Here is a 14,879-nt window from a genome sequence, read left to right as displayed (position 1 = left end):
GAGCTAGAACAGCTGAGTTGAACCAGCCAGCCCAGAGCTCAACAAGTAAGGGTGAGCTTATTAAGCAGCAAGTCTCAGAAGCTGAAAACATTCTAGGCCTAGATTAGATTATATGGAGGCTAGAAGTTTCCAGGGCTGGGCCTAGGTTAGCAGAAATGGCCAGTAAGCCTTGAAGATGACAGTTACTTCAGGAGAATAAAGGAATACTTTTACAAGAAGGAGGGAGGTGGGGGGAGGAAGACTTTCCACTGGGCATGGGGGCATGGTACCCATCATGTCAGTACTTGCAAGGAGGGTCAGGAGTTCAGCACAGATTCTGCTACACACTGAGTTTGAGGCCACTGGGCTATATGAGACCTTGTCTCAATAAATAAAAAGAGCGTCTTAGTTACTTTTTAAAATCATTGTAACAAAACACCATGACCAGGGCCACTTGTAAAAAACCGTTTACCTTGTGGCTTATGGTTCCAGAGGGTTCAAGTCCATGACCACCATGGCGAGGAGCCGTGGCAGCAGGCAGAGAGGCATGGTGCTGGAGCAGTGGCTGGGGGTTTCCATCTGAACCACAAGCCTGAGGCAGAGAGAGCTGATGGGATGCCGTGTCTCTAAAACCTTAAAGCTGGCCCCAGTGACACACCTCCTCCAACAAGACCACGGCTCCTAATCCTTCCCAAACAGCTCCACCAACTGGGGACCAAGTATCCAGACAAATGAGTCTCTAAGGACCCATCCGTTCTCATCCAAACCACCACACAGGGTTCATGTAATGGTTCCCTGTGTGAGAGCATGAGCCTCACATCATGGTGGCTCACAATCACCTGCGACTCCACTTCCAGAGGCTCTGACGCCCTATTCCTCCCTCTGGAGGGCACCAGGCACACGCACATACGTGCAGCCTAAACACTTAACAAATATAAAAACAAACACAAAGCCCTTTTTAAATAAAGCAAACCCAGCAGCACAGTCATCATTGGATGTATTTTATTTTAAAGGTATCTGTGTCCACCAAGTAAATACACACTGGGATTTGTGCGGTTTGGTTTGTCTTCCACGATGGCATGCAACATTTTGGCAGATGTGAGTGGGCGGGCCAGGTGGTCCTCGTGGTGACCTGGCTCTCTGAGAGGGATGCAGTGAGTGTAAGGAGGGAGGGTGTACTGACAGCCTTCTGGCGGAGGGGCTGGTTCTCGTTAGTATAAGCAAACGGCGGTTTTCCTTCCATCTTGCGGGAGACAGGGCTGCCCACTCAGTGGCCCCCCTCCTTGTCTGCTCCGCTGTGTACCTTCACATTCCCTTGCTTGTATTTTGAAAGAATCGTTCGGTGGCAAGATCACACGAACTCCCTCAGATTCTCAGGCGTCCTGGTGGCATCATGTGGGGGCACTGTCTTTCTTCTTTGTCCACTGGGCAGTGTGGCTCACCTGTCCCCCGCACCACCACCTTCCTTTTGAGTTGTGGTTTAGGGTGGGGGACCCAGAGTGGACCCCTCTCGCAAGTAAGCTCTTAGGACTGCTTCAGGGCCCTCCAACTAATTAAACACTTTCCACTTGGGGGAAAAAAGTATGAAAAGAAAGAAATGATAAACTCCCCAGCTCTGAGCTACTTTACCATTTTGGTTGTCTCTTGGTTTTTGCAGTTCCAGAGATAGACTGAACTTTGGACTTGTCACGCTTTGTCCTAGGCAAGCACAGGATCACCGGGCTGCCACCAAAGCCCTATGTCATCCTATATAAGACTTATCTTAAAAAGCGTTTGAAAATTGCCACTTTGGACTTCCCCCACACCACTCCGATACTGTTTTCACCTCCACCATTCCTCAGCAGGTAAAAAGAGTGGGAGCTTTGCCTTGAAGAAGTCCAGGTCACTACAGCCTGTATTTACCAGCTGTCCTCCACACGGAGTTTTCCTCTGAGATCTAGAAGGATCTGGACAGCAGGCTGCCTTGCTGTTGGGGAGTCATGGTCCCTCGTGATGGGTAAGACTGGGTACCTGGATATTGGGCTGGATTTCTTGGCTTAGGCTAAGTTTCCCTTCGTCCCTCCAGTTACCTGGAAAACTGCCTCAGTAGAGGGGTGGAAAGGCCCATGTCAATTAATGCAACGCCCTCTTGACTGCTGCAGAGGAGGGGACCAGGGCTAAGGATGGCTGTGGGGAGAGCATTAGGCTCAAGCCCTTAGCCTCTGCCACCTCTGAAAAAAAAACCTGGCCTGTCCCTTTCTTTTCCACTTTGTTTTGTTTTGAGACAGCTCCAGGTGTCCTGGACTACTACTAACTGTGTACTCCAGGCTAGCCTTAAATTTAACAATTTTCCTACCTTGGCTTCCTGAGAGCAACATTCAAAAGTGTCAGCCACCATACGCAGCTTTGGCAGTGCTAGGGAATCTGCCAGCCACCACCTGCATCCTGCTGCCCCACCCCTGTCTTTAAAGTGTACTTGGGACCAGACCAGATGGAGCGTAACAGAGGAACTCTATGCAGGAGGGAGGTGGACGGGGCAAGGCTTCACCCCAGCCTGAAGGGCAGCATCTAGATGCGGCTTATGCCAGTGAGCCGGAAGCCCCAAACCAAAGTCGGAGGCGGGAAGCACGGCAGCCCAATATGGGAGGAAGGATGAGCTTGGAGCTTCAGCCTGAGGGCACTGCAGTAAAAAAGCACACAGTGCCCCCCTCCCCCAGCCTGTTCGCTCCCCAGACCCAGGAGACCAACCTTTCTGACTCCACTTGCTTACAACTATGGGCACAGACAGGCGAGCAGCCTTTTCTCAGAGGTCTGCCTCCTCAACTTTTCAGAATAGTTTTTAAGCCAACTCTAAAGTTCTGGTTGTGATATCTGGGGTGGAAAGTATCAAAAGAGGCTTGGGCCAGAAAGGGAGACAGTCCCTTGAGCAGTCAGACTGGGAAGAAGGGAGCGAAAGGCAGACTTGTAGGACGGAAGTCAGTACCCGCAGTCTCATGACTCAGGTGAGGGGTGTGTGTGGCAAAGGGTGACTTAGCAACCCTTCCACTGGGTCCTCCTCTGTGCTCTGTGTGAAGAGGGGGGTCTGGTTCTCTCTTTTCGTAGATGCTAAGACATTCTTCTGCTTAAGGCTTTGTATGTACACTGTGTATGTGTGTGTGAGTGTGTGTGTGTGTGTATGCGCGCACATGTGCATGTACACGTGTGTTTGTGGGAGAGAAGGATGGCAGCCTCCTAGCTCCCATTTTTCCTTTTGTCATTTTGTGACCTCTACTCAGTGACTAACATCACTCAGTGTAAGAAACGAGTAAATGGAAGAAAGAAGAAACATTCCCCTCCCCCCTTAATGCCAACTGAGGAGGGGAGACTATGCTTAAAAACTGCTAAATACATCATCAGAGACAGAGAGTGGGCTGGAGAGAGAAGAGACATAGCAGCAGCTTCCGATATGTAGATACAGAGTACAAAGAGATACGGAGGAAGAGGACACATCCAACAGTCCAACAACACGGGCTGGGGAGGGAGTTAGTGTCAGAGACCACAGGTTTTGCAGCATGCTGAGAGAAGAGGCCTCAGTCCCTCTTAGAAACTGGGAAAGAAAGAGAAAGAAGGTGTGAGGAGCCGGCCCGCAGCCGCAGGCCTCTGTGGAGGCAGATGGCGTAGGCAGACACTTTGGTTCTGTTCCTTTAACACCAACAAGCCGACCCCATCCCTGCTCGCAGCCAGTCCATCCTCTTCTCCACCCCAAGTCTTCCCAGCATCCTCTTCCCTCTTCCCAGCTCTCTCTTTCTGGTGTTTTCTGCCTGGACCACTATCCTGGGAAAGCCTGAGAGGGTTGTGGTCTGGTGCAGCCCAGCAAGAGACTGGGCCTTAGGCCAGCTACGTCGGTGACACACGCCTTTAATCCCAGCACTTGGGAGGCAGAGGCAGGCAGATCTATGAGTTCAAGGCCAGCCTGATCTACAAAGTGAGTTCAGGACAGATAGGACAGGCTACACAGAGAAATCCTGTCTTGAACACCTAAAAAAAGTGAGGGTGTGATGGCACACGCCTTTAATCCCAGCATTTAGGAGGCAGAGGCAGTCGGATTGTTGTAAATTCAGCCTAGTCTACAAAGCGAGTCCAGGACAGCCAAGGCTACACATAGAGACACTGTCTCAAAAAACAAAACAACAACAACACAAAACAAAACAAAACAAAAAAAAAGAAAAAAAAAGAAAAGAAAACCAGAGAGAGAGAGAGAGAGGGTCTTTTCTAACATGGACAACGAAATAGATCCCACTGTCCACATGGAGTCTAAAGCAACCATGACAAGATACCTTGTGACACTAGGAACAAAGGGGGCGGGGAGGCAACTGGTTTCCATTTTCACTGAATAGTGAGGAGAGGCCTGCCACTAGCTAGAGGCACTCAGAGTCAGAGAGCATCATAGGTTATGTAGCATGTACAGATACAGGGAGAGCACAAGAATAAAGCAGACATCACTCCGTGTAGCGAAAGGCAGAGGCACCATGGGATGGTCTCCGAAGCTGTCCTACTACCTTAGTGTGACAGCGACCCCTGGTGGTGGAAAGCAGCACTGCGGCTACCGCCAGCAGCTAAGGGAAAGCTTGGGGCCATGGCTGGTCAGGGCTGGATACTGGCTCGGGAAAGGGAAAGGGCACATTGATGTGATTTGGGTTTTTAGCAAAGGGTTTTGTCTGTTTCTGATACAGGGTCTCACTAACCCAGGGCTTCTGTGAACTCATGATTCTACTTGCCTCCATCTGGGATCACAGGTGTGTGCCACCATACCCAGCCAAGCCGGAGATGAAAGGTTTTGAAATGGTTTAAAGAAGAGAGTGAGTGAGATGTGAAGCTGGCTCAGTCATAAAGTGCTTACTGCACAGACATGCGGTCTATGTTCAGATCCCAGCAGGCACACAGAAGCCAGTCTGTTACCCCAGCACTGGGGAACAGACACAGGCAGGTGTGTGTGGGGAGGGCGGTGACTGGTCAGCCAGTCTACACCGAACAGCAAGCTCCGGGTTCAGCAAGAGATCTCGCCTCAACAAATAAGGTGGGGTGTGACAGGAGAAGACACCCACACCAACCTTGGCCTCTGGATGTGTGTGCGTGCACACATGCATGCACACATGAACATGTTCACACACAGGTGCACACATACGCACACACACACAAACAGAAGAGGCCATGGCCAAATAGGAGGCAGTTGGGGCCTGGGAGGAAAGCTGCCTGCAGCTACCTGAAAGTGCAGATTCGTAGCCAGGAATGGGAGTTAGCTGGCTGCTGTCTCTTGGTGGAGAGGGAAAAGCTTGGCCTGGTCCTCAGCCTCATAGCCGCATGGCAGGTCACTCCTGGAGGAAGACACGCACCTCAGTCAGCTCCAATCCTGCCATGCTCAGTGCTCCAATAGCATGCCTGGGAGCTAATGGAAGGAGGGCGAGGGGCAGGGACAGGGAAGACTCCTGCTTCCCAGGGAAACCCAAGGCCTGGCCCAAGGTCAGCAGGCACTCTCCCCCGCAGCGCCATGACTGGAATGGGGAGGGGCAGAGAGCAGGGAGTACCTGGATCGCCCCGGCTCCCTGGCTGCATGAAGTAACCATAGTGAGCTTCATTTCCTCCCCCCCTCCCATCAGAACTCCAGGGAAGTCCAAATAGAGAAAAACATGGGACTCTTTCTGGTCCCACCTAGCAAACCCACGGGTGGTGGCATCTGGGTACCTGTTGTCGTTGATATCCGTGGCATTTCCTGGGGGGGGGGGGGTGACGGTTGAGAACACAGGGTTAGGAAAGGGCTGATGTGAGGAACAGTCTTCACAAACCCTTCCCCTCCTAACGCCTCTGAGGAACTGGTAAGCTGAGGCATCCTCCCCTCACCTAGCCAAGGCTGCACTGCTAGACTTTTAGAAAGTCTCCAAGTGCTCACTCAGAAGAGACAGACGGGGAAGGGCGGCAGCGATAGGGGCAGCCTACTGCTGAAGAAACTAGTGGGTCTGGCGGGGATCTAGGTAAGCCTAAGGCTCAGATAGTGGGCCACATGAATCACTCCCCAGACCTTCCCCACCCTGTACCAGGAACCGAGTGCGGGGCAGTAGCCACACTAGGCAAGGGCTCTGCCCCTGCCCTCGGCTGTGATGCTGTCTTTGCATTTGACACCCTGGCATGGGAGAAAGGTTCTGCTAGTGTCCGTCATAGACAGTTCTCATCTCCCCTGGGAATCCTGTAGGCTGGATCTTTGTCACTCACCATTGTCCATGTTGGCCTTCTGGTAGGAAGCCAAGGGGCCACCAGATGTGGTCCCATTGCTGGCACAGGAGTTAGCAAAGCTGGAAGAAACAGAATGGAGAGGCGGCCCCTAGAACCCACCATTGCTACCCTGAACACCACTATGCCCGCACCCGTCCGGGCCACTCTACTGAAAAGGAGGTCAAGTCACGCTCACTCACTACAGATCTGAGGTGGAGCTCGGTGCAGCCTGCAGGTGCAGGTTCTGGTAGTTCTGGAAGAGGTTGTTGGTGTAACTGATACACTCGGGGCTCCGGGTGCCGTAGGCATTGGTGGGTGAGGAGGCAGGGTAGTGGCCAGGCCTTACAGGCTTAGCTATAGAAGAGAAGACACAACTGTGAGAGAGCTATTGGTTACCCCAAGTTTCCCTGGTCCCCAAGCCAACCGCAGCAAAATGACCTCATCATCCTTTGCTGGAAAGGATGGGGCTAAAAGCAAGCATTGAATTGTTTGGCACTCAGGGACTGGCTGGCTTTGCTCCTGGGGCTGATGTGGTCTCGCCTACTGACACCACTCACCAATCTGGGCGGAATGGCCCCGCTTGCCGGAGCTCTTGTACCGCACTGCTTCCTTGATGCGGTCTACCTCCTGCTGGTAGCGGCGCTTGTCCTTCATGGCGCCCTCCTTGGCCTCCTTCAGTGCACCCTCCAGGGCCTTAACTCTCTCAGCCGTAGCCCTAAGTCGTTTTTCCAATTTAGGAAGCTCACAACGCAGATCTGCATTGTCACGTACCAGCTGTGGAGTGAGCCAAACAGAAGAAGCCCGAAGAAAAGCCAGTGACCCAAAATAGTGTCACCAGCGGAGTGTGGGGGTTGGGAGTGAGAGAGAGAGAGAATAAAGGGAAATCAGGACGGTATCATTTTCTTGAGAGGCCTTCTCCCTCCCTTTAGGTCTTGTAACAGTTCCCCGTCTCGGGGCCCATCCACCTGGACACTCCCTTCCACTGTATGTCACAGCCTGTGCCAGAACAACAGCTCCAGGGCCCCAATGGGGATGAGATGGCTATATGGGCATGCAAAGGGTGGGACAGCAAGACCAGGTGACAGTGGGGCAGACGTGGGCTGAGAGGGGTGCAACTGAGAGCGGTGCAGAAGCAGAAGCTGGAACCGGGGACCCCCATACAGCCACACACAGAGCCTCACAGGAAGGAAAGAAAATGTTTGCAATCGCACAAACATTTGTGCTTGTTACCTTCACCAAAGACCTCCAAACCATCCTCCCCCATCCCATAGAACTAAGCTAGAGTGTGATGGCGACCACTCTGCAGCCAAAAAACAGCCCTGGGATCATTTTGCAGGGCCCACACAATGACTGGGGCACTTGAAACTGCTCAAGTGCAAGGCCCTGGGGGCCAGGAGGGAAGGAGGCTGGGGGCGGTCAGGCAGGCCAGCATAGCATAGGACACGGTCGGTCTGTCGGTCGGTTGGGGAAAGAGATGGTACCAGAACCTGCATTACAACCTTAGCCGACTAAGGGAGTCCTCCAGTGTCGCTGCACTGCTGGCTGAGCTTAACTGGTGGGTTTTTACAACTCTATTTCCTTTATAGACTTTGCTGGGCAGGGCATTTTGCTTATCCTGTCCGTCCCTTAGGGGAGCAGGCTTTGGTGTTTAGGCCTTAAGAGCAGAGGCACAGGGTTTGAGGAAGGGAAAAAAGGAGCAGCTTCAAAAAACAAAAAACAAAGGCCAGACGTGGTGGTGCACACCTGTGATCCCAGCACTTGGGAGGTAGAGGCAGGCGGATCTCTGTGAGTTCGAGGCCAGCCTGGTCTACAGGCTGAGTCCAGGACAGCCAGAGCTACACAGAGAAACTGACTCGAAAACAACGACACCAAAACAAATGACAAAAATCAAAGGAAGGAAGGAACAAAGAAAGGAAGACAGGGTCTTACTCAGTAGCCCAGGTTGGCCTAGAACTCATGACATTGCCTTTGCTGCCCTCAAACTCTAGCCTCTCAGGTGCTAGGACCACAGGCCCATGCCACCGTGCCTGGCTGCAGTTTGATGTGGACTGGGGTTGAACCTAGGGCTTTGCTCACGGTCAACAAGTATTCTCCCAACTAGGGAGGCACAGGCTACGTCCCTAGCAATAGCTGCCTCCCCTCCTCCTCTTTTTATGACGTCCTGTCATCCAGCTTTTCTGTTAAGATGTTATACCATTTCATAACAGAAGGAGGGAAAGATAATTAGTTAACACCTCAACAGGTCCAAAGGACACAACCCCAGCATTTGGGAAGTCTCCCAGAGGACACGGCCATCAGGCTGGGAGGAGAAGGTGGGACGGCTAGTGAGAATGAGTCCCCACGGAATCCGAAGGTAGACTGGACAGGAAGGGGATGGAACTTAGGCTGTGGCTTATGTCATCACTCAATCAGAGCCTGCTGCCAGACTGTTGAGTGCGCTGGCTCCCTGGTGTGGACGAGGACGCTTCCACTGTGGACGCACCAAACATTTCCTGTCCCGATTCCTCTGGACTGCCCCCTCTCGCCCATCCAGCCCAATACCTCTGACACCCAGGCTTCCACCTTCAGAGCAGCAAAAGCAAGAAGGGACAGAGAGGCAGCAGCTCAGCGCAGAGGTTTTGACTGGCCCCCACTAGGGGCTGGGTGGGCCATGCGAAGAACATTAGTCAACGTCCCACATACCTGCCCCAGGTGAGCAAATGGAGTTGCCCAATCCCCTTGTTTTTCTTATATCCCTATCTGAAGTCTGGTACGATTATCCCCTGACAGCCACATAGGGCTAGAGGTGCACCCAGGTGCAGCCTAGGCAAGCCTGCCGCTGAGCCACCTAGCCCGCCTCTGTGGTTATACCCTTGTGCCTCTACATCCTTCCTCCATTTCAACCTCCTCCTCCAAGGCAGGGCTGGGCACTTCTACCTTAAGTAAAGATAGGCTCAAGAAAAACTTTTGAGAAGGAAAAACAGGCTCATAGCAAAGATCAGGGCGCACATGGAACCAGAGAAGGTACCAAAGAAGGAACCAGTGAGCAGAGGAGCCTGCGGACAGCGTGCAGCCAGCTCTTCCCGAATCCATGGGCCTTGGGTACCGCAGCGCCCCGGCCTCAGGGTCTCGCCACCCCTTTCTGGACGCTCACCTGCTTGTGAACCTTTGTAAGCTGTTCCAGGTTGTTCTCAAGAAAGGAGATCTTCTGCTTTTGGGAGTGACTCCCCCCGCTGTCCTCGGGCTCCATTTCTGCACTCTGCTTAGACAGAAGGGAGAAAAGACATGGCTGTGCCAAGGCCAAACCGAGCCCACGGGGGGACAACAGGCTGGAGAAACGCTGAGAAGGGAGGGCAGTACAGGGTTGCCGAGACCTGAGGACGGCGCTTACTTTCTTGACTCGAGTCGTGACGTCTTGAACGAACAGCTTGCGAAGGTTGTGGAGGGTCTGGAGTTCCCGGGCCTGCGAAGGGTAATGCAGAATTGGGGGGGCATCTGGTCTCCCCGCTCCCGTTCCCCCCGGCCACGGGCGTTTGAAACCTTCAGCTTATCTAGTCGATGGGTCTCTCAGCCTGACTATGGCGCAGACTCACAGTAAAAGGCCGGGAAGAGTAGAGGGGGGGAGCTGAGGAGGACGGGGCCCTTCTCCCACCCTGTGAACCTGGCACAGAAGGAAGCCACTCACAACTGTCTCCTCCAGCCCCTTGAGGTCCTGCTTGGATTGCTCGTGTCTCTCGTACAGAAATCTGTAGCAAGAAAAATAAGGAGGATGCGGGATGAGGAAGGCCCCTCGGGATGCTCCTTCCCACCATTCCTCTTGTCTTCACGTTACCATCACGTCTGCCGTGCAGCATCAGAAAGGAAATCTTAGGAAAGACCATGGTTCTAGTATTTACAGCTAAAACTACCAGATATGCACCCTTGCCAACTCTTTAGTCCGTGGGCATCCATGGCCACATACAGAGTTTCTTGGGATCATGATGCCAGCTATGCCACATCAAGCCTGATGTTCGTACTTAATAGCCTTGGCTATCCTAGAACTATATAGACCAGGCTGGCCTCGGACTCACAGAGATCTGCCTGCTTCTGCCTCCCGAGTGCTGGGATCAAAGGCATGCGCCACCACGCCCGGCCCGGCAGTCATTTCTGCTGGTCTCCTTTCCTTTCTCCCTACCCGTTCATGCTTCCTGTGAACATCGTCACCACAGGCGCGCGCGCGCGCACACACACACTCACATACGCACGCATGCATGCACACATGCACGCACGCACGCACACACACGTCTGCGCCGCAACTCTGAGCCTGCCGGGGAACGTGTCACTCACGTCAGCTCCTGGAGTTTAGCGCTCTTCTCGTGCTCCTCGTTCTTCAGCCGCTCATAGTCAGCCTGAAGCTTCTCCAGCTCCAACTGCAGCTTCTGGTTCAGGCTGGGGAGGGTGGGGGCATCGAAGAGACAGAGATGCTGAAGGGAGAAAGAGGAAGCCCGCCCTCCCTGCACACACTTGTCTTCTGTGTGTCCCAGTGAGACTGGATGTGTCCGCTTTCAGATACCACGGATAAACACTGGCTACCGTCTTCATGACAAGATGGGACCCTGAGTACTCCAGTTATAAGTCTCAAGGACTTCTTGTGTCTTTTTTAAAAATTATTGTTATTATTATTGGTTTTTTTTGGGGGGGGTTGTTTTTTTTTTTTTTTTTTTTTTTTTTTTTTGGTTTTTGGTTTTTCGAAACAAGGTCTCTCTGTGTAGCCTTGGCTGTCCTGGACTTACTTTGTAGTCCAGGCTGGCCGTGAACTCACAGCAATTCGACTGCCTCTGCCTCCCAAGTGCTGGGATTAAAGGCATGCGCCGCCACCACCTGGCTAAATTATTAATTTTTTATGTGTATGGTGTTTTGCCTGCGTGTGTGCCTGTGCGCCCCATGTGCCTGGTACCCGAGGAGTCCAGAAGAGGGTATTGGATCCCCTGGGTCTGGAGTTACAGATGGTTTTGGGCCACTATGTGGGTGATGGGAATCAAACCCAGGTCCTCTGGAAGAGCAGCCAGTGCTCTCAACCGCAGAGCCATCTCTCCAGCCCTTCTCCTGTCTCTTGAATTTGGGCTTCAAAGTGTGTCATTGTTGAGGACATGACCTTAGACATTAAAGATCCAGAAAGAGCACTGGCGTGGCCACAGCAGGCCGGGAGGACGGGAGAGACGCTGGAGCCCCCTCGAGCCCTTACTCTTTCAGCTCGTCAATGGTCTTCTGTTTCTCATTGATCTCATCCCGGAGGCGGGCCAGCTGCCGGTGATGGGCCTCTCGGTGGCTCTCCATCTGCAGCTCCAGGGCCTTCTGCAAACAGCCCAACCCTGCGCTCAGAGCCAGGTCCCCCGGCCCCTGCCCTGCCAAGCACCCACCTCACACCTTCCCAGCTTACCTTCACCTCCTCCGCGTCCTGTGCATCTGGCTCCTTGTCTTTCAGAGCCACTTCGTGCACAGTTTCTAATTAAAAGAGAGGAAGACAGCTTCCATGACATCGTTGAGCTCCAGGTCGGAGGGGTGGGGTGGGGTGGGCGGATGGATGCACAGGGACACTCTGCATCGGGACAGTCCCGATTTGAGTCATCAGGGACAGAGGGCAACAGGGTCCACGATCCATGTAAGAGGAACTAAGCGTGAAACCCAGGCTACACGTCCAGCAGCACGTGAGCTCGCACCGGACTCAAGCTGGTGTCAAGCGACAATCTGTCGGGCCATTTCTTCCGACGCGTGTGACTTCCCTTTCTGGTCCCTCTGGGACCTCGATCTGAGGGCGGCTGGGATAGATGGAAGAGGGCCTCACCCTGCGCCTGAAGCTTGGCGAGCTCATCACTCAGGGAGTCATAGGACTCTTCCAGGTGTCGTTTCTTCAGCTCCACACTCTGCATGTACTCCGTGAGTGAACGGATCTTGGCCTCATGCTGGCGAAGGGAGGTTGTGGGCATGAGGACAGCAAAGGATGCTAAGGCTCTCGTGCTGCAGCTGTCCCCCCCCATGCCTTCCCCTCCTGCTGCACTTTCTATGAGGCGACAAGGCCAGGGGCTGTTCCTACGGAGATTCTTCCTTTAAAGTAACCCCTGAACTTTGTCTCTGGCCCGGATTCTCCCAGTATCACCCCGCATCTTCAAGCCTTCATCTCCACTGACCTAAGGCGCTGACCTAGAGGTGGGTGTTGGGAGTTTATCCATAACCAAAGAGCAGCCGCCTCTCTCTTCCTCAGACACTCACCTGCGAGATGAGCAGCTGGCAGGACGACAGCTCCCGGCCAGTCACCTCCATCTTGCGATGACACTCCACCTGGAGGTTCTCCAGCTGCCGGCACCGCTTAACCACGGACTTGACCTCCGACTTGATTTTGCTGATGTAGAGCCGGGCCACTGTGAATTCCTCTTCGATAGCCCCACTGATCTCCACTGGCTGAGTGTGGGCAGAAGGAGGAACGGCTGCTTCTCTGAGGCAGAAAGCTTGTGTCCATACCCCCTCACCCCCCACCTGAGCTCAAGGAAGCCGGGAATTCCTCAACAATTTAGCAGCTTGTGCTGGCTGGTTTTATGTCAAATTGACACAAACTAGAGGAGGGAAACTCAACTGAGAAAACGCCTCCATAATATCAGGGGTGTAGGCAAGTCTATAGGACATGTTCTCAATCAGTGATCAATGCAATAGGGCCCAACCCCTGGTGGGTGGTGCCATCCCTGAGCAGGTGGTCCTGGGTACTATAAGAAAACAGGCTGAGCACTCCATGAGGAGGAAGCCAGTAAGCAGCACCCTCCGTGGCCTCTGCATCAGCTCCTGCCTCCAGGTTTGAGTTCCTGCCTTGGCTTCCCTCAGTGAACTGTGATTCACGATATGTAAGTCAAACCCTTTCCTTCTCCAAGTTGCTCTTGGTCACAGTGTTTCCTCACAGCAATGGTAACCTTAACTAACACGTCAATTCAAAGCCTCTGTTTACATTCAGATGTCAAATTTTGATAGTCCTCCCCTTCCATCTTAAAAATCAATGAGTTGACAGGCGTGGTAGCCCAGGCCTTTAATTTCAGCACTCGGGAGGCAGAGGTAGGAGGATCACTATGAGTTCGAGGCCAGCCTGGTCTACAAACTTAGTCCGGGAGAGCCAAGGCTACACAGAAAAACCCTGTCTCAAAAGACAAAAACAAAGCAAAACAAAAATCAATGAGTCTTTTCTTCTGTTTGCTACATTGTCTCAAAGCCCTGGGTAAGTGCTTTGCTTGCCTCAGCCTCCCAAGGACGATCTAAGCTCCACAGCAAGCAGGGCTTTCCTTTGTAGCAACTCTAGTTCTGTTTCATAGTCACAATAGGTCATTTTCTTATGCATAGATTTGCATGTCATTCCTACCCTGTGTCACCTCTAGATCCTGCTACTAATATTTCTGGAGCCCTGTGTGAAACCTTTAGAACACGTCTTCTTAGTTGTACCTGCAATTCTCAACGTTTTTATGTGTCTAATCTGAGGCACAATCCCTTTTTTGTTACCTTAAAAACAAAATAACAAAGAAACAAACAAAAATTGGATATTGCTATGTAGGCCAGACTGGCCTAGAACTCGGTTTTTTCCCCTGCCTTAGTCTCCCAATATGGCTCTTGGAAGGGATGTCCTCTTTCCTTCCACAAAGGATGGACTGTCCCACCATGCATCTCCCTCCAGTGCCCAGAGCAGGAATAACCGGAACAGCACTGTTCCATCTTCCCACTTACCAGTTTAATCTCACCGTTGCCCACAATGACACTGAATTCACTCAGGTCCTTCATCAGCCCGTTCAGTACCTCAGCGATCCGTTTTCGCTGGTGTCCACTGACCTCCTGGAGCCGCTGTAGCTCAGACTCCAGGGACAGCATGGTGGCCTAGGGACAGCCCCTAGGGTCATTCCCATTGCCAGCCTCCTGAACCTCCTGCTCCCCTTCCCAGCTTGAGCAGAGCCTCTCATGTCATGCAAGACTCTGAGGGCTGCTATGGACAGAACACAGACCCTGCAGAAGCTTCTGGAAGAAAGAAGGGCACATTGCAGAGGCAGGCTGGGGCAGGGCGTCTCAACACACTGAATGTCAGCTCAGGAGGTATGCAGCAGCAGGAAGCAGAGGTTGGGGGCCCTTGGGACATTCGCCAGCCGCTTACCACTTTCTGGGACAGCTCGTCCACCAGCAGCTGGTTCTGCTGGCTCTTCTCCTCCACCTCCTGGGACTTCTGGTCGTAGTTGACCGCCAGCTCCTCCAGGGCCTGCAACACTTCCTTCACCTCATCCTTCGCGGCATCGTTCTCTGACTGCAGGTGGCTCAGCTCCCGCTGGACCTTTTCGTTGTCCCCCCGAGTGGACACTAACAGCTTCAAGGAAAAGGTGGGCATGCGAGACCGCAGGATGTCAGCGATGATCGCCTCTGGCCCCTAGGCCTGTGTGAGCTAAGTCTCGACACCCGCCTAGCACACACACAAACATTAACCAGCAGGAAAAGCACGGGACTCCATCACCTGGGCTTTCAGAACAACCTAGCTGGTTGCTGCGCAGCCTGGATAGTGACACACCTGGCTGATGGCAAATAGAGCCGGATTCTTTCAGTTAGTTTCCGAGACAGGGTTTCTCTGTGTAGCCCTGGCTGTCCTGGAACTCACTCTGTAGACCAGGCTGGCCTCAAACTCAGAGATCCACCTGCCTCTGTTT

General features: G+C 53.0%; 1 protein-coding gene across 1 annotated transcript in view; it reads right to left on the bottom strand.

The window, feature by feature from the left end:
- Positions 1 to 964: 964 nt before the first annotated feature.
- KIF5A (kinesin family member 5A) overlaps positions 965 to 14,879 on the bottom strand; it is a 38,541-nt gene continuing 24,626 nt past the window's right edge. The window contains exons 14-29 of the mRNA XM_084759602.1: positions 14,339 to 14,545; positions 13,921 to 14,067; positions 12,433 to 12,621; positions 12,008 to 12,125; positions 11,603 to 11,667; positions 11,408 to 11,517; positions 10,510 to 10,611; positions 9,869 to 9,929; positions 9,575 to 9,646; positions 9,338 to 9,442; positions 6,762 to 6,978; positions 6,405 to 6,558; positions 6,205 to 6,284; positions 5,680 to 5,707; positions 5,201 to 5,312; positions 965 to 3,544 (exon numbers count right to left, since the gene is read on the bottom strand). Of these exons, the coding sequence (XP_084615728.1) occupies positions 5,234 to 5,312; positions 5,680 to 5,707; positions 6,205 to 6,284; positions 6,405 to 6,558; positions 6,762 to 6,978; positions 9,338 to 9,442; positions 9,575 to 9,646; positions 9,869 to 9,929; positions 10,510 to 10,611; positions 11,408 to 11,517; positions 11,603 to 11,667; positions 12,008 to 12,125; positions 12,433 to 12,621; positions 13,921 to 14,067; positions 14,339 to 14,545 (1,734 nt within the window). The 3' untranslated portion in view covers positions 965 to 3,544; positions 5,201 to 5,233. The remainder of the gene's footprint in view (positions 3,545 to 5,200; positions 5,313 to 5,679; positions 5,708 to 6,204; positions 6,285 to 6,404; positions 6,559 to 6,761; positions 6,979 to 9,337; positions 9,443 to 9,574; positions 9,647 to 9,868; positions 9,930 to 10,509; positions 10,612 to 11,407; positions 11,518 to 11,602; positions 11,668 to 12,007; positions 12,126 to 12,432; positions 12,622 to 13,920; positions 14,068 to 14,338; positions 14,546 to 14,879) is intronic.

Source organism: Acomys minous (assembly GCF_964271855.1).
Source record: "Acomys minous genome assembly, chromosome: 15".
Classification (NCBI taxonomy): Eukaryota; Metazoa; Chordata; class Mammalia; order Rodentia; family Muridae; genus Acomys; species Acomys minous.
Note: the sequence above shows the minus strand (reverse complement) of the source record. Positions and strands in the feature narration are given on the sequence as shown.